At 20.6% G+C, this 24065-nt stretch overlaps 2 protein-coding genes across 2 annotated transcripts; one reads left to right on the top strand and one right to left on the bottom strand.

Moving 5' to 3' along the window:
• Positions 1–5620: 5620 nt before the first annotated feature.
• On the bottom strand, positions 5621–15176 carry LOC117175070 (39S ribosomal protein L14, mitochondrial). The gene is made up of 3 exons (XM_033364612.1): positions 15044–15176; positions 11697–11906; positions 5621–5972 (listed from the first exon to the last, which is right to left on the bottom strand). Exons 2-3 carry the CDS (start codon positions 11881–11883, stop codon positions 5719–5721), a joined length of 441 nt encoding a protein of 146 aa, XP_033220503.1. The 5' UTR covers positions 11884–11906; positions 15044–15176; the 3' UTR covers positions 5621–5718.
• Positions 15177–15192: 16 nt separating this feature from the next.
• LOC117175069 (28S ribosomal protein S28, mitochondrial) lies at positions 15193–20220 on the top strand. The gene is made up of 3 exons (XM_033364611.1): positions 15193–15660; positions 15741–15862; positions 20001–20220. Exons 1-3 carry the CDS (start codon positions 15328–15330, stop codon positions 20176–20178), a joined length of 633 nt encoding a protein of 210 aa, XP_033220502.1. The 5' UTR covers positions 15193–15327; the 3' UTR covers positions 20179–20220.
• Positions 20221–24065: the final 3845 nt, after the last annotated feature.

The following is a 24065-nucleotide window of genomic DNA, read 5'->3' as shown; positions in this document are numbered from 1 at the left end:
AACGAGTGGGCTTAATTTTTTTTTTTTAAATTGCAATATAAAATTTAATAAAAATTATTCTTTATTTATAAAAGTAGCTTGGTATTATATTTATGGTTGAAACTTAATAATTTCTAGTTGAAAATTCAAGTATTTCGTTGAAAGTTGATTTTTTTTTTTTGGAAAACTTATCTGTTTTAATTAAAAAATCGTCTTTTTTTGGTAGAAATTAATTTTTTTGATTACAATATATTCTTTTTGGTTTAAAATTCATCACCTTTTTTTGAAAATGTAGGTATTTTTTTGTTTTTTAATTGGAACTATGTCATTTTTTGTTGAAAATTGATATTTTTTAGTTCATAATTCAAGAATTTGGTTGAAAATTTAACTATTTTGTTTAAAATTGTTTGTTTTTTTTAATTATTTTTTTTAAACTGAAAATTTAATTTTTCCAGTCGAATATTCTATCACTTTAGTCAAAAATTTATCTCTTTAGCTTACATTTTTTTTATTTGAAAATTTGACTATTTAATTATTGATCGAAAAATTATCTTTTTCAGTTAAAAATCGTATTTTTCGGTAGATACTAATTTTCTTGGTCATAAATTCATCTTTTTGGTTTGAAATTTAACTATTCCAGTTAAAGGTTTATCATTTTAGTTGGAAATTCATCACTGTAATTGAAAATTTAGCTATTTTTTTGAAAATGTTTTTTGTTTAACGTACTTCATTTAACTATTTTGTGGAAAACTCGTTTTTTTTTGTTTGAAATTAATTTTTGTAACTGAAATTTCAAGTATTATATTTTTGCTTGAAACTTGATAATTTCTAGTATGTTGTTGAAATTTTGTTTGAAAACTATCTTTTTGTAGTAAAAAAATCGTCTTTTGGTAGAAATTAATTTTCTTGATTAAAAATTTATTTTTTTGGTTTAAAATTCATCACTTTTATTTTGAAAATGTAACTTTTTTCGTAAGAATGAGCACTATTTCATTTTTGGTTGAAAATTGATATTTTTAAGTTCAAAATTCAACTGTTTGGTTGAAAATGGTGTTTTTTTCACTTGAAAATTAATCTTTTTTGTTTAGAATTAAACTATTCCAGTTGAAAATTTATCACAGTGATTAAAAGGTTAACTATTTTGTTGATAATCTTTTTTTTTTGAAAATTGATATGTTTTAGTTCAAAATTCAACAATTTGGTTGAAATTTGCTATTTTTAGTTGAACATTCATCTTTTTAATTAAAAATTCAATTATTCTAGTTGAATATTTCATCATTTCAGTTAAAAATTCATCTGTTCAGCTAAAAATTATTTTTTCTAATGAAAAATTATCTTTTTTAGTTGAAAAATCATATTTTTTCGTAGAAATTAATTTTCTGGGCTGAAAATTCATCATTTTGGTTTATAATTCGATGATTCCAGTTGAAGATTCATCATCTTAGTTAAAATCACGACTTTTTTATGTATCTATTTAAAAACCATTAGAACTATTCCATTTTTTGTTGAAAATTGTTTGTTTTTTTGCTTGAAAATTCATCTTTTTGGTTTAAAATTAAACTATTTTGTTGAAAATCGTTATTTTATTTTACTTTTTGAACATTTTTTGGTTAAAAATTCATCTTTTTCGGTTTAAAATTTAATTCTTCCAGCTGAAGATTCATAATTTTATTTGAAAATTCTTAAATTTTTTGTTGAAAATGTAACTATTTAAAAAAATTAGAATTATTTCATTTCTGGTTGAAAATTGATTTTTTTTTTTACTTGAAAATTCATCTTTTTGATTAGAATTCAACTATTCTAGTTGAAAATTCATCATATTGATTGAGAATTGAATTATTTTGTTAAAAAACTTTTTTTTTTTTGAAAATAATTTTTTTTAATTAAAAAAGACAATTATTCCAGTTCAATATTTCATCACTTATAATACTTGCATCGCTATTTTTTGAACATGTAACTATATAAAAAAATGAAAACTAATCCATTTTTTGTTGAAATTTGATATTTTTTAGTTCAAATTTAAAGAATTTCGTTGAAATTTGCTCTTTTTAGTTGAAAATTCATCTTTTTGATTAAAAATTCGAATATTCCAGTTGAATATTTCATCACTTTAGTTAAAAATTTATCTCTTTAGCTTAAAATTATTTTTTAAATGGAAAATTTTATTTTTCTTTGAAAAATTATCTGTTTTAATGAAAAAATCGTTTTCTTTGGTAAAAATTAATTTTCTTGATTAAAAATTTATCTTTTTGGTTTAAAATTCATCACTTTTTTTTGTAAATGTAACTATTTAAAAAAAAATTAGAACTACTTTATTTTTGGTTAAAAATTAATATTTTTTTAAATAATTTTTTTAAATTGAAAATTTAATTATTCCAGATGAATATTGCATCACTGTATTTAAAAATTCGTCTCTTTAGCTTAAAATGATTATTTTTTTAATAGAAAATTTAACTATTTAATTTTTCTTTGAAAAATTAATATTCTGGGTTAAAAATTCATCATTATTATTCATTTTTCGTTGAAAATAGTTTGTTTTTTTTTTACTTGAAAATTCATCTTTTTGGTTTATAATTGAACTATTCCAGTTGAAAATTCATCACATTGAAAATTTATCTATTTTTTTGGTAATCGTTTTTTTTTTTTAAATTAACTTTTTTAACTGAAATTTTAAGCACTATATTTTTGATTGAAACTTGATAATTTCTAGTTGAAAATTCAAGTATGTCTGAAAATTGATTTTTTTTTTGGAGAAATTATCTGTTTTAGTTAAAAAATCGTTTTTTTTTTTGGTAGAAATTAATTTTGTTTGATTAAAAATTCATCTTTTTGGTTTAAAATTCATCACTTTTTTTTAATTCAGAATTTAACTATTCAATTTGTAGTTGAAAATGTATCTTTCTTATCGAAATTTATGTATATTGTTTAATATTCAATTATTATTTTAAAGGATTCATCGTTTTATTTGAAAATTCATCACTTTTTTTTAAATTTAACTTATTTTGTTAAAAAAAATTTTTTCCTCGGCTGATCATGAAGTTTTTAAATTGAAAATTTAACTGTTGGAAGTAAAATTCATGTAATTTATTGAAAAATTGTCTTTTATTGTAGAAAATCAATATGCTTCTTTAAAAATTCACCTTTTTGCTTTGAAAATTCAACTATCTCAGTTAAAAATACATAATTTTAATCTGAAATTGATCACAGTAGTTGCAAATTTTACAATTTTTTTTTAACTTATCTTTTTTTGTTGTTGAAAATTAATTTTTTTAACTGAAAATTTAAATATTCAATTTTTCGTCAAAAATTCATATAATTGGGTAGAAAATAAATGTTCTCGATTAAAAATGTACCATTTTGTTTCAAAATTAAACTTTCAATTGACCTTTTGTTTGAAAATTAAACTATGTAATTGAAAATATAATATTAAATTGAAAGTTACATTTTCAGTTTTAAAAAATAATTGTTAGCCAATAAAAAAAATTATTTTCAAAAAAATAGTTACGTGTTCAAACAAAGTGGTGAATGTTTTAATTAAAATTATAAATCTGTAACTGGAATACTTGAATTTTCAATCAAAAAGATGAGTTTTCAAACAAGAAGATTATAATTCAAACCAGAAAAGATTCATTTTCTATAAAAAAATACGATTTTTCAACCAATCCGATCAATTTTTAACCAAAATTTTTGACTGAAAAAGACAATTTTTCAACCAGGTAGTTGAATTTTAAACCTAAAAATTTCCAATTCTCACTAAACTGATGAAATTTCAACTAAAAAATTATGAATTTTCAACTAAAATGCTAAATCTTAGAATAGTTGAATTATCGATCAAAAAGATCAATTTTTCACTAAAAAGATAAATTTATACCAAAAAAAGATGAATTTATTTAGAAAATACAAAAATTTTCAATTAAAAAAGATTAATTGCCAACCAGAAAATTAAAAAGTTAAATGTTTAATTTAAAAAAATAATGTTTAACCAAAGATGGAATATTCAATTGCAATAGTTATATTTAAAATGATTTAAAAATCATTCTCAAAAAAAATTTCAACAATTCATCTGGAAGTTAAATTTTTAGCCACAAATATTAATTTCTAATAAAAAAAGAAATTTTCGAATAAAAAACATCACTGTTCAACCAAAAATTGAATAGTTAAATTTTTAGGTAAAAAAAATAATGTTCAATTAATGAGATGAATTTTTTATATAAAAATTATGGAATATTCAATGAGAATCGTTAGATTTTCATTTTAAACGAAAATTAATTGTAAATATATATATATAAATAATGAAAAAAAATGTTTTGACAGAAACAGTTCAATTTTCAAAAAAAAAAAAAAAAAAAAAATTCAATAAAATACCAAATTTTTAAACCAAAAAGATGAGTTTTCAAATAAAATTATAAATCTTCCACCAATAAATTAATGTTTAAGGAAGTTGTTTAATTTTTAACCAAATAATTGAATTTTCATCCCAAAAAGGATGAATTCGGATCGAATAATGTAGTAATTGATATTTCAACCAAAAATTATTTTAATTTTTCAACCAGAAAGGTGAATTTTCAAAGAAGAAGATTAATTTTGGCACAAAAATATTAATTATTTCCCAAAAAGGATAATTTTTTTAAAAAATACATGAATTTTCAACTAAGAAAAACAACAAATTTTGAACCAAATAGATGAATTTTTAATCAAAAAAATGTTAAATTTCAGCTAATCATTGTCTCAAAAAATATTGCGATTTGAAAAAAAATTAGGCACTCTCTCGAAAAAATTCCCTTAACAAAAAAGATGAAGTATTTAGAAAATACAAAAAATTTCAATTAAAAAATTTGATGTTTAACCAAAGCGATGAATTTAAACTAAAGTGATGGAATGGTTATGTTTTTAATTTTTTTTTAAATCCTTCTAAAAAAGAAAACAATAATTTTCAACAATTCATCTGGAATAGTTAAATTTTCAGTTGAAAAATTAATTTTCAACCAAACTCATGAATTTGCAACTAAAATGATGAATTTCTATCTGGAATAATTAAATTTTAAAGAAAAAAGACGAATTTTCGAATGACAAACATAATTTTTCTACAAAAAATTTAATTCATTTCCAGTATTAAACAAAAAAAAATGAATTTTCAAAAAAATTATAAATCTTTCACCAATAAATTAAAAAGTTGTTTAATTTTTAACCAAAAAATTAAATTTTCGTCCCAAAAAAGATGAATTCGGAATCAAATAATGTAGTAATTGATATTTCAACCCAAAATTATTTAAATTTTTTAACCAGAAAGATGAATTTTCAAAGAAGATTAATTTTGACACAACAAGATTAATTTTCTCTCAAAAAGGATAATTTTTTAACAAAATACATGAATTTTTCACTAAGAAAAACAAAAAATTTTGAACCAAATAGATGAATCTCTAATTTAAAAATATTAATTTTCAGCCAATCATTGTTAAAAAAAAATATTGCGATTTGAAAAAAAATTATCTCTCGAAAAAATTCCCTTACAAAAAAAAAAGTCCCAGACATTTCCAGGTTTTTTTCTCCGATAAAATCACCTCATTATTTATTATTTACTAGTAAAAAAATATAAAATAATTCTGTATTTTAAGATTTGTAAAATTTAAAACGACTGAAATTTCAAACTTAATAACTGATTTATTGGATAAACGGGATTATGCTAACAATTTTGTACAAATTCTAGAGTTTAAAATAAAAATTATGAAGTTTTACACGTCAGACGAATTTTGTCGCAATAGCGAGAAGTTTGGTGTAATCAGCTCCCTTAGAAAAGGTTTTTTCTTTCAAAATTGTCCGTAAAACGTGAGGTATCGGGACGTGAATTCTGGTTCCCAAGGGATTACCTCCGTCATCGATAAGGACAACATTGTTGCTGTCGAATTTCGGTATTTTTTTGTCTTGATTCGCTTTCAGACCCACAAGAATGCCCTTTTTCTTTTCACCACATACGGCGACCATAACTTTATCACCTGTAAAATGAAAAAAAAAAAAATTGTGGTTAAATTAATATTTCAAAAATTATTAAGCAAGTTACAAATTTACAAATAATGTTGACAAATTATATTAGAGGATATTCTTAAATATATTAGGAACACAGATGAATTAAATATTAAATAATAAAAAAAAAATTAATTTTTTGAATTTGTTAATAAATTCCATCAATTTTAATAATATTTGAAACATTTTTATTTTATCTTCTTACATCTAAAATTCAGAGGATATTTACGTAAAATTAATGTGGGTATTAAATTAAATTTGAACCGCAACAAATTATTAACTTTTTAATTTAAAATATTTTATTTTCACAAGATAAATTTTTAAGCAATTTGTTGAATTTTCCACACAAAAATTAAAGAAAATATGAACATTTTCAACTCAAAAGATGCATTTTTAACGAAAAGCGTAACAGTTAGTGATAAAAAAAAAGAAAATATTTTAATTTTAAATCAAAACAGTTGAATTTAAATTTGAAAAGCGAATTTTCAACAAAATAGTACAATTTTCAACTAAAAAAGATCAATATATAAACAAAAATGGAGTAATTAAATTTTCAATAAAAAATTAGTTTTCAAATAAAAAAGTATATTTTTTTTTAACAAAGTAGTTCAAATTCAAACCAAAAAGATGATTTCTCAAAAAAGAATACAATAATTAATATTGCATCCAATAAATATTTTAGTTTTAAATAAAATACTATTGCATTTAACAAAAACATAAGGGTTTTTTAAAAAATACATGAATTTTCAAAGAAATCGTTGAATTTGAAAGGAAACACTATAATTTTTCAACAATTAATGGAATACTTAAATTTTCCATTGAAAAAACTATTTTTCGCAAAAAAAAACCAAAAAAAAACAACAGGAATAGATGGATTTTAAACCAAAATTAAGAATTTGTAATAAGAGCGCTTCAAATTCAACCAAGAAGTTTTACTTTGAACCAAATGGCCGAATGTTCAATTAAAATTATGAATTTTAAGTAAAAAATACTTTAATTTTCAACCAAAAAGATGAATTTTCAAAGAAGATTAATTTAAAAAAAAAAAGATTAATTTTCTACAAAAAGTACAATTTTTTAACCACATTCATGAATTTTCAACTAACAAATACAATTTTTCAACCAAATAGATGAATTTTGGAATACGAAAGATTAATTTTCGATCAAAAATGAAATAGATAAATTTTTAGACAGAAAAAATAATTTTCTATCAAACTGAGGAATTTTCAACCAAAAAGATGAATTTTCAAAAATTAATTTAAAAAAAATAATTAATTTTCTATCAGAAATGACAATTTTTTTTTAACAAAACACGTAAATTTTCAACTAAAAAAGACGAATTTTCAACCAAAAGTATGAACTTTCAAAGAAGATTAATTTTTAAACAAAAAGATCAATTTTCTACAAAAAAATTACAATTTTTTAACAAAATGCGTGGATTTTCAACTAAAAAAGACCAATTTTATACCAAACAAATAAATTTTGGAATCAAAAAGATTAATTTTTGAACCAAAAATGGAATAGATGAATTTTTAGATAAAAAAAAATTTCAACCAAACTGAGGAATTTTCAACTAAAATGATGAATATTTAAGTAGAAAATATTCCAATTTTCAACCAAATGTATTAATTTTCCAAGAAGATTAATTTTTAATCAAAAAGATTAATTTTCTGCAAAAATTACATTTTTTTAACAATTTGCATGAATTTTCAACTAAAAAAAGGCCAATTTTCATCGAAATAGATGAATTTTTGAATCAAAAACATTAATTTTCGACAAAAAAATACCATTGTTTAACCAAATGCACGAATTTTCAACTAAGAAAGATCAATTTTTCAACCAAAAATGGAATAGATGAATTTTTAGATAAAACAAAAAATTATTTTCAACCAGACTTTGGAAGTTTCAAACTAAAATGATGAATATTTAAGTAGAAATACTCCAATTTTCAACAAAAAGTAGGAATTTTCAAAGAAGATTAATTTTTAAACAAAAAGATAAATATTCTACAAAAAGTGCAATTTTTTAACAAAATGCATGAATTTTTAACTAAAAAAGATCAATATATAACTAAAAATGGAGTTATTAAATGTTCAATCAAAAAAATTAGTTTTCAAATAAAAGAGTATATTTTTTTAGAAAAGTAGTTCAAATTTAAACCAAAGAGATGAATGTTTAAAAATGAATGCAATAATTAATATTGCAGGCAAAAATATTTGAGTTTAAAATAAAATACTATTGAGTTTAAGAAAAACATGAGAGTTTTTAAAAAAAGTACATAAATTTTCAAACAAATCGTTGAATTTGAAACTAAAAAATATAATTTTTAAATCAATAATGGAATGCTTAAATTTTCAGTGAAAAAAAATATATATTTTTCGAAAAAAAAACAGGAATAGATGAATTTTAAACCGAAAAGACAAATTTTCAATTAACATTATGAATTTTGAGTAAAAAAGACTTTAATTTTCAACCAGAAGTACGAATTTTCAAAGAAGATTAATTTCTAAACAAAATGAAGAATTTTCAACTAGAAAAGATATTTTTTCAACCAAATATTGAATAATTACATTTTTTAACCCGAAAATTAATGTTCTACCAAAGAAATTAAAAACAAATTTTCAACATTTTTAGCAAAAGTAATTTCAAATTCCTCAAAAAATTAAATTTTAGTAACAATTTTTCAAAGTATTTTTATAATTTTAATTTTTTAATTATTCTTAAATTATTTTTAAATCTCCTAAAACTTTGGAATATCTTTTGAAATAATTCAATAATCCTAAAATTTAGTTGTATCTTGCAAAAATTAACAAAGTTCTTTTAAAATTTTCCAGATTCTAAATTCCTTTTTTTTTAAGAAACCATTCAAAATATTTTACAATTATTGTAAATATTTTCTTAAATTAATTTTCCAAAATGCAGAATAAATTAAAATTTTTTCCGTAATCTTAAAAAAAAAATATTATCTTAAAACCTTTCAAAATCCTGAAAAATATACAAATTTTATTTCAAATTCTTAAAAAATCTTCATTTTATTAACCATTTTTTGGACTTTTTTTTACCTTTTTAAATTTTAAATTATTTTTGAATATTTTTAAAACTTCCAAAACTTTGCAAGATATTTTGAAATGATTCAGTCATCCTAAAATTGTTATCTATCTTGCAAAAATTTTAATAATTCTCTTAAAATCTTCCAGATCTTTGAATTATTATTTTTTATTGAATTTTTAACAAAAGAGCTTAAATTTCAACCAAGTAGTTCTACTTTTAACCAAAAGGATGAATTTGTAACTAAAATGATAAATACTTACGTAGAAAATATTTGAATTTTAAAAAAAGATCAATTTTTAAATAAAAATATTAATTTTCTACCAAAAACGATAATTTTTTAACAAAATAAATGACTTTTCAACTAAAAGAGACCATTTTTTAAACAAGTGGATTAATGTGGATTAAAAAAAGAAAATCCTGAAGCAAAAATGGAATAGACAAATATTCAGGTAAAAAAAATTATTTTTAACCAAACTGAAAAATTTTCGAATAAAATGAATTTTTAACTAAAATGATGAATTATTCAACACAAACAATTACCTTTTAATTAAAAAAACTAAATTTTTATAAAACAAAATAGCAAACTAATTATCAACAAAATGGTTAAACAAAATAGTCGACAGAGAACAAATTACAAGAAAACTGCAGAATTTTTAAGCAAAAACATGAATTTTTACCCAAGAAGAATTATTTTCTACCAAAAAGAACAAATTCTCACCAAAATAGTTGCATTATTAACCAAAAAGATGAATTTTTTATCAAAAATAAATTTTTTTTAAACAAAATACATGAATTCTCAACCAAATAGTTGAATTTTCAATTAAAAAAGTTCAATTTTTAACCAATAATGGAAATTATTTTCTGCAAAAAAAATTCAACAAAAATAATGTATTTTCAACTAAAATAATGAATCTGCCATTGGAATAGATGAATTTTCCACCAAAAATATGAACTTTTATCAAAATATTTTAAGTTTCAACCAAGTGGTTTTATTTCGTACCAAAATCTTAAATTTTCCACGAAAATCAAGATTATTTTTTTAGCAAAAACTACATGAATTTAAAAAAAATGATGAATTTTTTAAGATTAATTTTTAACCAAAAGGATTAATTTTCTTTAACAAAAAGAAGATTTTTCAACAAAACAAATGAATTTTGAACTGAAAAATTTGGAATTAAAAATGATTAAATTTAAATAAAATTGGAATATTTAAATTTTCAGTTAAAGAAATTATTTTCAACCAAACTTAAGAATTTTCAACTAAAATGATGTATCTTCAACTTGAATAGTTAAATTTTCAATAAAAAAGATAAATTTCAAATAAAAAGATTTATTTATACAAAAAAGAAAAAATTTCAAAAAAATTAATTAATTTTTAATCTAAAAAAAGGACAATTTTTAACCAAAAACTGAATAATTTGCATAATTTGAATACATTTGTATACAACGCGATGAATTCCTAACAAGAAATATAATTAATACTGAAACTAAAAAAGATTCTAATTATAAATAAAAATATATATTACATCCAAAAAATAAATTTTGCGCAAAATTGTAGAATCCTTGACCAAAAAGGATTCTAATTTGAAACGAATTAGTTTCAATTTTAATGAAAAATTTTGTATTTCTACTAAAAAAGATTAACTTTCAACAGAATTGTTTAATTTTCAAACAAAAAATATCAATCAAGAACGTAAATTCTAGGAAACTTATAATTTAAAAAGCAAAATAATTTCTAATAAAAATAATTTAAAAATTTAATAACTGTTTTGTTTTTAGTTTCTAACTTTAGTTATGTCGAAAAAGCATATAGGAAACGTCACATATTTTTTATTTATTTTACAGAATTTTACATAATTAAAGGAAAAATTTTAGCTTGAAAATATTTGTAATCTCTTCAAAACTTTCTAATTCATAAATATATTTTTAACTCACTCGAATTATTCCTAAAATTGTCCTAAAATCTTTCGAATTCATTTTTTTCTTACAATTTTAGACATTTTTTGGAATGTTTAAAAATATTTGAAAATATTTTCTTCAAAGTAATTTTTCAAAATGAAAAATAAATTCGAATATTCTCTGAAATCTCTTGATTTTTTTTCACCTTTTTTAAATCTTTAAAAAATTTCCAAATTTTATTTCGAAAATTTTTCGAAAATAAAAAATAAATTAATAAATTTTCCAGTAATCTGAAGAACTTTATTTTTTATATTCCTGAAACCTTTCAAAATGATTTTAAAAGCTTTTAAGTTTTCGGTTAAAACTCCTCAAAAATCTATATTTTTTTTTAAATTTGTTGAAATATTTTAAAGTTTAAAATTATTATTGTACCTTTTCAAAACTTCTAAATATCTCTTGAACTTAGTCGAATTTTTAAGAGAATTGAAAAAAATAATATCTTAAAACCTTTTAAAATCCTGAAAAAGTTAAACATTTTATTTCAAAATCCTCACAAATTTCGATTTTATTAACAATTTTTTAAAAGTCATTTAAAATTATGTTTAAATCTTTTTGAAACTGCGAAATATATTTTTAAATAATTCAGTCCTAAAATTTTTTATTATATCTTGAAAAAATTAAAAAATTGTCTTTAAAATCTTCAAGATTCTTGAATTCCCTTTTAAAAAATATTTAATGACACTCACCAATAAAACCAACTCCTTTTTTGTTATAAATGTGAATTGTTCGTGGAGGTTTGCCAGACCTCATGGCTTTTTTTCCGATTTCGCTATTGTCCACACATCTTAGACGTGTGAGTTTAATTATTTGATTCGAAGCCGCTGAAGTGTGAATTGCCCTCGAAAAATTCATCGCTGCCAAATTTAATGCCATTTTGACAAAAGCAATTAATAATTCTGAAAAAATTATTCGTTCATCAATTAAAAAAAAAATATATATATATAAATTCTAATTAGAAAAATGTTGACTCAATTTTGTAATCTAAAATGATTCTTATGAGTGATAATATGCAAGGAAATTGTAAAAAAGTAATTAGAAATTTTCTGTAAATTTAAATTATCAATAAAAAAAATTAATTTCCAATCAAGGAAAATGGAATTATCATTAAAATAGTTAAATTTTCAACCAAAGTAATGAATCTTCGATAAAAAAAAGAATTCTCAACAAAATTAAGTCCTTAAACAAAATACTTTAATTTTATAACCAAAGAAATGGATTTTTTACTAAAATCATGAATCCTCAACGAAATTCGTTTTCTAAATACTTAAAGTTTCATTCCGAAAGTAGTTCAACTTTGAACTCTGTTAATTGAATAAGAAAAAACTTCCAAAATAATTTAATTTTAACGCAAATAACACGATTTTTTGACCAAAATCTTCAATAAAATAGCTCATTTTTTAACCAAGGAAATTAACTTCTGAATAAAATGATGAATCGTCAAACCAAAAAATTAATTTTGAACCAATTAATTGAATTTTCAACACAAAAGATTAATTTTCTACCAAAAATGGCAAATTTACAAGAAAACACATGAATTTTTAACGAAAAACGGAAAACGTTTAGACAAAAATGGAATAGTTAAAATTTTAGTTAAGAAATTAATTTTCAACTAGAAAAAATTCAATAAATTTTTCAAGTCTAGAATTTTCTATAAAAAAATACAAATTTACAACCAAATACATTAATTTTTTACGGAAAAGGGAATATTTTATCTGAAAATGGAATTACTAAAATTTCAGTTGAGAAATTTATTTTTAACTAGAAAAAAATTCAATAAAAAAGTTAATTTTTTAATCAAAGAAATTAATTTTTGACGAAAATGCTGAATCTTCAAACAAAAATTTGCATTCTCAACTCAAAATTTGTATTTTCTACCAATAAAAACAAGAAATTCACAACAAAATACATACATTTTTAAGGAAAAAAGAAATGATTTATAAAAAATAGAATATTAAAAATTTCAGTTATGAAATTAATATTTATTTAAAAATTTTCAATATTAAAATTTTTAATTAAAAGAATTTCAATAAAAAATTTAAATTTTTAACCAAAAATGGAAGTTAAAATTTCAGTTAAAAAATTATTTTTTATCTATGAACAAAATTTCAATAAAACAGTGCAATTTTTAGCTGAAAAATATTAATTTTTGAATAAAGTGATAAATGTTCAACCAAAAAATAAATTTTGAACCAACAACTTGAATTTTTAACCCAAAATATAACTTTTCTACCAAAAACGACATATTTTCAATAAAATACATGAATTACAACTAAAAAAGAAAATTTTTATCCCAGAATGGAATAGTTAAAATTGCCATTAAGAAATTAATTTTTAACTAGAAGAAAAAATTTCAATAAAATATTCAAATTTTTAACCAAAATAGTTAATTATTTAAACGAAGAAATGATTTTTTGAATAAAATGATCAATCTTCAACCAAAAAATAAATTTTGAACCAAATACTTGAATTTTCAACACACAAAATAAATTTTCTATAAAAAAGACAAATTTACAACAAAATACATTAATTTTGAACGGAGAAAGGGAAAATTTTAACTAAAAACGGAATTATTAAAATTTCAGTTAAGAAATTTATATTTAACTAGAAAAATAATTCAATAAAAAAGTGAATTTTTTTAAACAAAGACTTTAATTGTTGACTAAAGTTTTGAATCTTCAACCAAAAAATAAATTTTTAACAAAAAATTTGAATTCCCAACTCAAAATGTGAATTTTTTAACAAAAAAAAAAAAAAAACAAACAAATTACAACAAAATATATGAATTTTTAACGGAAAAGAAATGTTTTATCAAAAAATGGTATATTTAAATTTTCAATCAAGAAATTATTTTTAATTTTAAAAATTTCAATGTTAAAATTTGTAATTAAAAGAATTTCAATTAAATGTTTAAATTTTTTACCGAAATAGTTAATTGTGTAACCGAAGAAATGAATTTTTGAATAAAATGATGAATCTTTAACCAAAAAATAAATTTTGAAGCAAATACTTGAATTTTCAACACATAAGATTAATTAATTAATTTTTTAACCAAAGAAATTAATTGTTGACTAAAATCCTGAATCTTTAACCGAAAAACAAATTTTTAACAAAAAATTTGAATTTTCTACCCGAAAAAGACAAATTTACAGCAAAATACATACATTTTTAAGGGGACAAGAAATTGTTAATTAAAAAATGGAATATTTAAAATTTCAGTTAAGAAATTAATTTTTTAATGAAAAAAATTTCAATAAAATATTTAAATTTTTAACCAAAAATGGAAGTTAAAATTTCAGTTAGAAAATTAATTTTTATCTAGAAAACGAATTTCAATGAAATAGTTCATTTTTTCATTGAAAAAATTAATTTTTGAATAAAATGATGAATCTTCAACAAAAAAATAAGTTTTGAGCCAAATACTTGAATTTTTAACACAAAACATAAATTTTCGACCAAAAAAGACATGTTTTTTTAAAGCAAAATACAAGACTTTTGAACCGAAAATGAACAAATTTTGACCAAAAATGGAATAGTTAAAATTTCAGTTAAGAAATTAATGTTTTACTAGAAAACAAATTCAATATAATATTTAAATTTTTAACTAAAAATGGAAGTCAAAATTTCAGTTTGAAAATTAGTTTTTAACTAGAAAAAAAGTCAATAAAATAGTTAAATTTTTAACTAAAGAATTGAATTTTGACACAAATGATGAATTTTCAACCAAAAAACAAATTTTTAACCAAATATTTGAATTCTTAACTCAAAATATGAATTTTCTACCAAAAAAGACAAATTTTATGTTTTTTAAAACAGGTTATGTTTTTCTAACCTCACATTTAAAACAAATCTTAATCGATAGCATCAATAAATTTGCCCTAGACACGAATTTTAATGTAAAAAATAAATCCATTATCAAAAATGCTTATTAAATTTATATAATTCATCTAAAAATCATTAAAAACGCTTTAAAATCTTTTACAAAGAATCAGACTGATCATTTCACTTAGAATCAATTGCAAAATTAATATCTTACCTTTTATCAAGCCTAGAAAAGTCTACCGAACAATCACTCTAAACTCTAATCAATAATTATGTTTAATAACCCATTAACAAATAAAATGCTCCAAATTCTTTCCCTGATTTCGATGTTTTTTTTAAGGTTATGTTATGCGATCATCAAAGTAACCTAACCTAAAATTGAGATTTTCCAAAATCGAAAAGACTCTCTCGAAATTGGTAAATTTAACTAATTTCTAAGTAAAGTTTGCAAATCCCCAGACCCTGAAGTCGTGAAAAATAAATAAAAATTGTCCTAAAATGCATCGGCTCGACAAATTATTCACACAAGTTCGTAAAACAAACAGTGTTGTTAAATCTTATCCAACACTCTCGAGATATTTGTCCTCGGAAAAATCAAAGGACGGAGGAGTGGAAGACATAGCAAAAAAATCTGAAGAAACGAGTGTGCCAGTTGAAAATGTTGATAATATCCTGACAAATTTGGGCCTGGAGACTGTGCAAAGTGAAGAAGAAAAAGTAAAATTAAGTGGTTTTGCCAAAGCCTACGAAAGATATACAGCTCCCGAGGAAAAAGAAGTAGAAGAGCCAAAAACTTTTGCAAATTTACTCCGGAATTCGAAACTCATCGATGTGAGCGAATGAAATTTTGTGTTATTTTTTCATTCGTTAATAAAGGTAACTCTGATTTATTAATTAATTTATAATCGCAGCTTGGAGATCCCGAGGGAAAAGTAGTAAGAGGAAAAATCCTGCACATTATTGATGATGATTTGCACATCGATTTTGGATGGAAATTTAATTGTGTTTGCAAACGTCCTGCAAGAAATGGGAGGTAAAAATTTAATTTAGGAAAAATTATTATATTTTAGTGTCTACTGAATTGGAAAACCTGCAATTTTTCGGAATTTTTTTTTTTTAATCAGAGAATTTTTTCGGGGGCTAGCTTATTTTTTTTTTAATTGCAATAAAACATTGAATAAAAATTATTCTTTATTTGTCAAAGCATCTTTTTATGAATTTCTTCGAACTATTTTGTTGAAAATTAATTTGTTTTTCTTTTTATTTATTTATATGTTTTTTATTTTATAATAATATCTTTATTGAATTATGAACTATTTTTTTAATAATTAGTTCTTCTTTACATAAAAAAATAATTACTTCTAAGTTTAAATTTAACTATTTCTATTCTTGGCTAAAAATGTATCTTTTTTCAGTTAAAAATGAACTATTTATTTGAAAAATATTATTTTTGTTTAAATCAACTGTTATAATTTTTCGTTAAATATTTATCTCTTTGATTGAAAATTGAACTATTTTTTTTTGAAAATTAGTTTCTCTTTTGGTGAAAAATATTGAGTTAAAAATGAATCTTTTTTAGTTAAAAATTTAAACTTTTAGGTTGAAAACTTATCATTTTAGGCTGAATATTCAAATATTTGTTTGAAACTTCGTTTTTTTTTTTTAGAAAATCAATCTTGTTGATTGAAAATTTAACTCTTGTTAAAAAATCGCCTTTTTGGTTAAAAATTAATTTCTTGTATTGCATATTTTACTATGTTGTTCTTTTGGTAAAGAAATAATTTCTTCTAACTTTAAATTTAACTATTTTAGTTTTTGGTTAAAAACGTGTCTTTTTTTTTTAGTTAAAAAATATAACTATTTGGTTGAATATTGATCTTTTTTATTTAAATATCCACCTTTTCCTAACATTCGTCTTTTCTGTATAAAATTAATATTTTTGTATTGAAAAAGTATTTATTTTTTTTTTATAATTAGCCTATATTTCTGTAAAAAATTTGTTTTTCTTTTATCACTTTGCATTGAACTATTTCATTTTCGGTTAAAAATGAATGTTATTTAGTAAAAAATTAAAACTATTTGGTTGAAAAACTATCTTTTTTAGCTGAATATTTAAATATTTATTTTGAAAATTCCTTTTTTTGTCGAAAATTAATCTTCTTGGTTCAAAATTGATCAATAAAATTAAATTATTCTAACTGTAATTTAATTACGATTTTTTGAAATATGCATCTTTTTTTTTATTTAAAAAATTAAACTATTTGGTTGAAAATTCTACTTTTTTAGAAAATTAATATTAATGTTTAAAAATTTAACTATTTTTTTGAAAATTATCCTTTTTGGTTCATTTAACTTTGCATTTTATAGTAAAATCTTTTTTATTAAAATATTAACTATTACTATTTTTGATTAAAAAATTGTGTTTTTAAAATTTAAATATTTTGTTGAAAAATCGTCCTTTTGTTTAGGAGTTTATATGTTTTGGCTGAGAATTCCACTATTTTGTTGAAAATTAATCTTTTTGTGGTATTAACTACTACCATTTTTTATTGAATATTCATCTCTTTGATTGCAAATTTTAAGATTTTTTTTAATTTAATTTTTAGTTGAAAAAATAGGCAGAAAATTAGTAGTTTTTTTGTTGTAAAAATGTAACTTTTTGATAGCTGTGAATTAAAATATTTCATTTTTGGCTAAAAATTTATGTTTTTTAGTTAAAAAATTGAACTATTTGTATGAAAATTCATTCATTTCTTCTAGAAAATTAATCTTCTCGGTTGAGAATTTAATTATTTTATTGAAAAATCGTCTTTCTGTTTGAAAATTATGATTTTTTTTAATATCAACAATTTCTAGAAATTTCTGTAGGTATTTCCCATTTAAAATTCTTGGTTGTAAATTAAACATTTTGTTTTTGGTTTAAAATGCATCTTATTTTTATTCACAAAATTCAACTATTTTTATAAAAATTCGTCTTTTTTGTAGAAAATTAACATTTTTCTTTAAAAATTTAACTGTTTTTTTTTTAAATATTCTTTTTAATTATTTCAACTTTTTTCTATTTAATATTCAACTCCTTTTTGTTGAAATATCAACTATTACCATTTTCGGTTAAAAATTAATTTCTTTGATTAAATATTTATATTTTTTAGTTAAAAAATTGAACTATTTAGTTAAAAATTTATCTTTTTTGCAGAACATTAATATTTTTGTTTAAAAATTTACATTTTTTTAATGTAATTTTTTTTGTTAATTCAACTTCTTTTTATTTTATATTAATATCCTTTTTTTAAATTATATTACATTTTTTGATAGAAAATGTATCTCTTTAATTGAAAATTGAACTATTTTTTGAAAATGAGTTTTTCTTTTGGTAACAAAATAATTCTTTCGAACTGTAAATTTAACTATATTATTTTTGGTTAAAAAATCTTTTTTAGTTAAAAAAATAATTAACTGTTTTTTGTTTTATAATAATATACTTTTTAGAAAATATTAGCTATTACAGTTTTTAGTAAAAAAATTATTTTCTTCGATTAAAAATTTAATTTTTTGTTTATTCAATTAAAAAAAAAAATTTTTAAGTTTAAATCGAAATATTTAATTTCTGGTTTAAATGGTATATTTTTTAGTTACAAAATTTAACTATTTTTTTGAAAATTCATCTTTTTTGTAGAACATGAATTTTTTGTTTAAAAATTTATCTATTCCGTTTAAAAATATTCTTTTTGTTTAATTCAGCTTCTTTTTATTTTATATTAAAATTCTTTTTGGTGAAATATCAACTGCTGTAATTTTTGGGTAAAGATGCATATATTCGATTAAAAATGTAACTGTTAAAAAAAATTGATTTTTTTTCAAACTGTGAATTGAAATATTTAATTCTTGGTTAAAAATGTTATATTTTTTAGTTAGGAATTTCAACTATTTTGTTGAAAAATCGTCTTTTTGAGTGGCAATAATTCATTAAATTTTTGGGTAAAAAATAATTGTTTAAACTGAAATTAAATAGTTTATTTTTTGTTAAAAATGTATATTTTTTATTTAAAAAATCAAACTATTTGGTTGAAAATATATATTTTTAAGTTAAAGACACAACTATTTTTTTTAAATTTATATTTTTTTGTAGAAAATTAATCTTCTTAGTTGAGAATTTAACTTTTTTCTTGAAAAATAGCGTTTTTGCTTGGAAATTAATCTATGCTTATAAATCCATCTCTTTGGTAGAAAACTCAACTATTTTTCTGAAAATAAGTTTTTTCTTTGATAGAAAATTATTCTTGTTGATTCAAAATACTAAAAATTCATCTTTTTGATTGGAAACCTAACATTTTGGTTGAAAGTTGAAGTACTTTTTTTAAAATTCAACTTTTTGGTTGTTTAAATATTTTTTTAAATTTTAATGTTCAATTATTTGGTTGTAAACTAATCATATTTTGTTGAATTGAATTGTTTTTAATTTAAAATTAAAATAATTTTTAGTTAAAATATCAGCTATTACATTTTTCGTTGGAAATTAATCTGTTTTGATTGAAAATGTAACTATTTTGTTAAAAATTTGTTTATTGTGGCTAAAAATTAATGATGTTTTAACTGAAAATGTAACTATTTTAGTTTTTGTTTATTCAATCATTTTAGTTGCAAATTCATTTCTTAGGTTGAACAATATTTTTTGAAACTATACAATTTTTAGTTAAAAAATTATCTTTTGTAGCTGAAAATCCACAATTTAAAATTATTTAAAATTAAAAATTAAAAGATTTCTTTTTATTTTGTTTGAAAATGTCCTGTTTTTGACATTTTGTTGTGAAATATGTCGAATTCGATTCTCTAAATGAAAATAAAATTCTTAAGTTTTACAGGCTTTGAATTTTAAATTATACAATTTAAACTCCTTTTTAATGAAGTATTCCATTTTTCTAAAATTATATCTCTTGGAACGTTTTTAATCGAAAATTGTTCAATATTTTTTTTCTTTAATTTCCAATGTTTCAAATTCGAATTTATTTAGCATTGTTTACATTTTTTCTAAATTAAGCATGTAATAATTTGTTTAGTCGTGCATTTTTAAATTGTTTCAAGAAGAATTGTAAACTAAACGATTTAATTTTTATAAATTAATTTCTGAAATTGATAATTATGTTATAAATTATTTTGGCAATTGATTTCAGTGATTATGTGAGGGGTTCCATTGTGCGTTTGAAGATAAAAGATTTGGAATTATCTACCAGATTCTTAGGATCACAAAAAGATTTAACAATTCTTGAAGCTGACTGCACTCTCCTCGGTCTTATTTGGTCGCCCTTGAGAGGAAAAAAGCCAGAAACTCAATTACGCCCTGAAATGTAAATAAACTTTTTTAGATTTTAATAAAATTTATTTGTAAGTTAGTATTTTCGTCCTTCTCGTATTTTTCCTTTGATTTTGACGTAATAATTAGCGGTCCTTAAATTAAAATTAAAATTAAAATCACATTTAAAAGTAATATATTTTTTTTATTATAGCCAGAAAATGTTAAAAAATGGTAAATTTTGTTGAAGCTAATAATAATTTTTGTTTTAAAAAATCACTTTTTAATGATGAAAATTAGAAATTTAGATTTTTTGTTTAAAAAGCCGATTTTTGGCGTAAAACGCTAACATAACCTAAAATTGTTGAAAGTTGTAAATCTTTAAAATCTATTTTTTTTTTTTCATTAAAAATACCAATTTTCTATGAAAAACACTGAAATAAGCCAAATTTGGTTAAAAGTTTCTAAATCTTGTTTAAATGACAAAATAAGACAAAATTAATTTTTTTTAATGAATTTAAGAATCGTCTTTAAAATATCTTTCTTTCTTTTTTAATTTTGGACGAAAAAATATTTAAATAATCAAAAATTGGTAACATATTCTAAATCTTGTACAAATTGTAATGATTTTTGTTTTAAAATACCAAGTTTTTGTGTATAATGCCAACATAACCTAAATTGGTTTAAATTTGTTAATTCTTATTCAATTTTTTTTCCATTATTAAAAATGCCAATTTTGGACGAAAAACTTTAATATAATACAAATCGTTAGAATATTCTAAATGTCCATGATTTTTGTTTTTAAATTTGAATGTTTCAAATATGAATATGAAAAATATTAATTTTTTCAACATGAATTTTTGGCGTAACCTCAAATTGTTAAAATCTGGGAATATCGCTTTATATCAATTTTCAACAAAAAACGCTAAAACAATGCAAAATTTTTAAGAAATTTAAAATATTTGTCAAATTATCAATGTTTTTGAATACTAATTTTTGATCTCAAACACTGACATAACCTAAAATCGTTAAAATTAGAAATCGTTTTTAAAATCTGTTTTCATTTTCCACGAAAAACACTCAAAAATCACAATTATTAAAAGATTATAAAACTTGTGCAATTTACGATTTTTAACATTTGTTAACATTTGTGAATGTTTCTGTAAATACATTTTTTTATTATTAAAAATATAAATTTTTAACGAAAAATGTTAAAATAATACAAAATTGTTAACACGCTCTAAATCTTGTTTAAATTATCATGATTTTTGTTTTTGAATATTAATTTTTGGTCTAAAAGACTGACATAACCTATAATAGTTCAAATTTGGGAACGCCCTTAAATTTTTTTCTTTTTTTAATTCTCGACGAAAAACACTAAAATATCTGAGATTTTTAAAAGATTCTAAAACTGATGCAAGTTATGAATTTTTTACTTTTAAATAGCAAGTTTTTGTGTATAACACCAACATAACCTAAGGCCGTTAAAACTTGTGAATCTTTACTCAAATTTTTTTTTTCATTATTAAAAATACCAATTTTCGAGGAAAAACGATAATATAATACAAAATTGTGAAGACATTCGAAACCTTCTTCAAATTCTCATGATTTTTTTTTTAATATTAATTTTTTGTTTAAAACGCTGACATAACCTAAAATTGTTAAAATTGGAAAATCGTCTTTAAAATCCGTTTTTTTATATATCTTTTTTTAATTTTTGACGAAAAACTTTAAAATAATGAAAATCGTTAAAAGATTCTACAACTTGTGTAAATTATAATGATTTTTGTTTTAAAATAGCAAGTTTTTCGTTTAAAACGCTGCAATAACATAAAATTGTTAAAATTTGTCAATCTTTATTTAAGTCTTTTTTCATCATTAAAAATACAAAATTGTAAAAATATTTTTAATTTCATTCAAATTATCATGATTTTTGTTTTTGAATATTAATTTTCGATGAAAAACACTGAAATAATAAAAAATTGTTAAAAGATTCTAAAATTTGTGGCAAATTACGAATTTCATTTTAAAATATGATTTTTTCGTGTATAATGCCAACGTAACCTAAATTTCTTAAAATCTACGAAACTTTATTCGAATTTTTGTCATTCTTAAAAATACGAATTTTCGACGGAAAACGCTAAAATAATATAAAGTTGTTAAAATATTCTAAATCTCTTTGAAATTAGAATTATTTTTGTTCTTGAATATTAATTTTTTTTCTTAAATACTGATTATGATTTTTATTTTAAAATACGTAGTTTTTGTGCATATCGGCAACATAAACTGCACTTGTTAAAATTTGTGAGTTCGACTTTGTTTTTCATTATTAAAAATACCAATTTCCTGCGAAAAACGCTGAAAATACAAAATTGTTAAAATATTCGAAATGTTTAAATCATCATGATTTTTATTTTTTAATATTAATTTTGTATCTAAACAAATGACATAACCTAAAATTGTTAAAATTTAAGAATCTGTTTTCTTTTTCAATTTCCGCCAAAGAACACTAAAAATAATTAAAATTCTTAAAAGATTTTAAATCTTGAGCAAATTCTTATTGTTTTTAAATACCAAATGTTTGTGTTTAACGCCAACATAAGATACATTTGCTACACTTCATGAATTTATTCAAATATATTTTTTTCATTATCAGAAATATCAATTTCCAACGAGATATACATTTCGATTTTCTTCTTAAGTATCAAGATGTTGTTTGTAGCACCAACATAACCTAAAATTGTTAATATTTGCGAATCTGTATTCCAATCTTTCTTTTTTTCATTATTAACAATGCTAATTCCCGAAGAAAACGCTAAAATAGTACAAAATTGTTAAGACATTCTAAGTTCGTGCCAGTTATCATGATTTTTGTTTTTTAGTAGTAATTGTTTAGTTTAAAATAGTGACATAACCTACAATTGTTAAATATGAGAATCTTGTTTGAAAGGTTTTTTTCTTATCTTCTACGAAAAATACTAAAATAATAAAAAGTGGTTCAAAGATTCTAAATCTTGTGCAAATGATGATTTTTTATTTTATTTATACCAAGTTTTTGTGTATAAAATCAACGTAACCTGAAATTGTTAAAAGCTGTAAATCTTTATTCAAATCTTTTTTTAATTTTATTATTGAAAATGCCAATGTCCAACGCAAAATGCTAACATACTTATAAATTGTTAAGACAATCTAAATTTGGTTCAAATTATGATTTTTGTTTTTGAATACTAACTTAAAAATACGTTTTTCATTCTTTTTTAATTTCCGACAAAAGATACCAAAATAGTAATAAATTGTTAAACGGTTCTAAAACTTGTTCAAATTAATCAAAATCAAAAATTGTTAAAATATTATATATTTTGTTCAAATTATAATTTTTGTTTTTAACTAGGAATTTTTTATATAAAACATTGACATAACCTAAATTTGTTCAAATTTATGATTACTAAAAAAATGAAAATTGTCAAAAGATTCCAAAACTTGTGCTAATTACGATTTTTTTCAATGCCAAGTTCTTGTGTGTGAAACCAACAGAACCTAAAATTGTTAGATTTGTGAATCTTCATTTAACTTTTTTTTATCATTATTAAAAACACTAATTTCCAGTGAAAACCGCTAACATATGGTAATAGAAAATTTTTCAAATATTCAAAATCTTGTTTAAATTATCACTTTTGTTTTTGAATACTGATTTTTGGTGTAAAACACGCTTAACGCTGACATAATCTATCAAATTGTTAAAATTTTAGATTCGTTTTTAAAATCATTTTTTCTTGTTTTTTTTTTAAATTTCTGACGAAAAATACTAAAGCAATGAAAAATTATTAAAAGATTCTAAAAATTATACAAATTATAATGATTTTTGTTTTTGAATCCTAATTTTTGTGGAAAACACTAACTCCACCACAAAATATTTCCATTGGAATCTGAAAAAAGGAACATTTCT

The sequence above is a fragment of the Belonocnema kinseyi genome, chromosome 6 (genome assembly GCF_010883055.1).
Source record: "Belonocnema kinseyi isolate 2016_QV_RU_SX_M_011 chromosome 6, B_treatae_v1, whole genome shotgun sequence".
NCBI classification, from domain to species: Eukaryota; Metazoa; Arthropoda; class Insecta; order Hymenoptera; family Cynipidae; genus Belonocnema; species Belonocnema kinseyi.
This window is presented reverse-complemented; position numbering and strand designations above follow the sequence as displayed.

Bases quoted from the DNA above. Each gene is read 5' to 3' on its own strand.
- LOC117175069 (XM_033364611.1), top strand. From the start codon at position 15,328: ATGCATCGGCTCGACAAATTATTCACACAAGTTCGTAAAACAAACAGT. The intron at 15,661-15,740 runs GTGAGCGAATGA...TTATAATCGCAG, and splicing joins GGAATTCGAAACTCATCGAT to CTTGGAGATCCCGAGGGAAA. The intron at 15,863-20,000 runs GTAAAAATTTAA...AATTGATTTCAG, and splicing joins CGTCCTGCAAGAAATGGGAG to TGATTATGTGAGGGGTTCCA.
- LOC117175070 (XM_033364612.1), bottom strand. From the start codon at position 11,883: ATGGCATTAAATTTGGCAGCGATGAATTTTTCGAGGGCAATTCACACT. The intron at 5,973-11,696 runs GTGAGTGTCATT...TTCATTTTACAG, and splicing joins AAAAGGAGTTGGTTTTATTG to GTGATAAAGTTATGGTCGCC.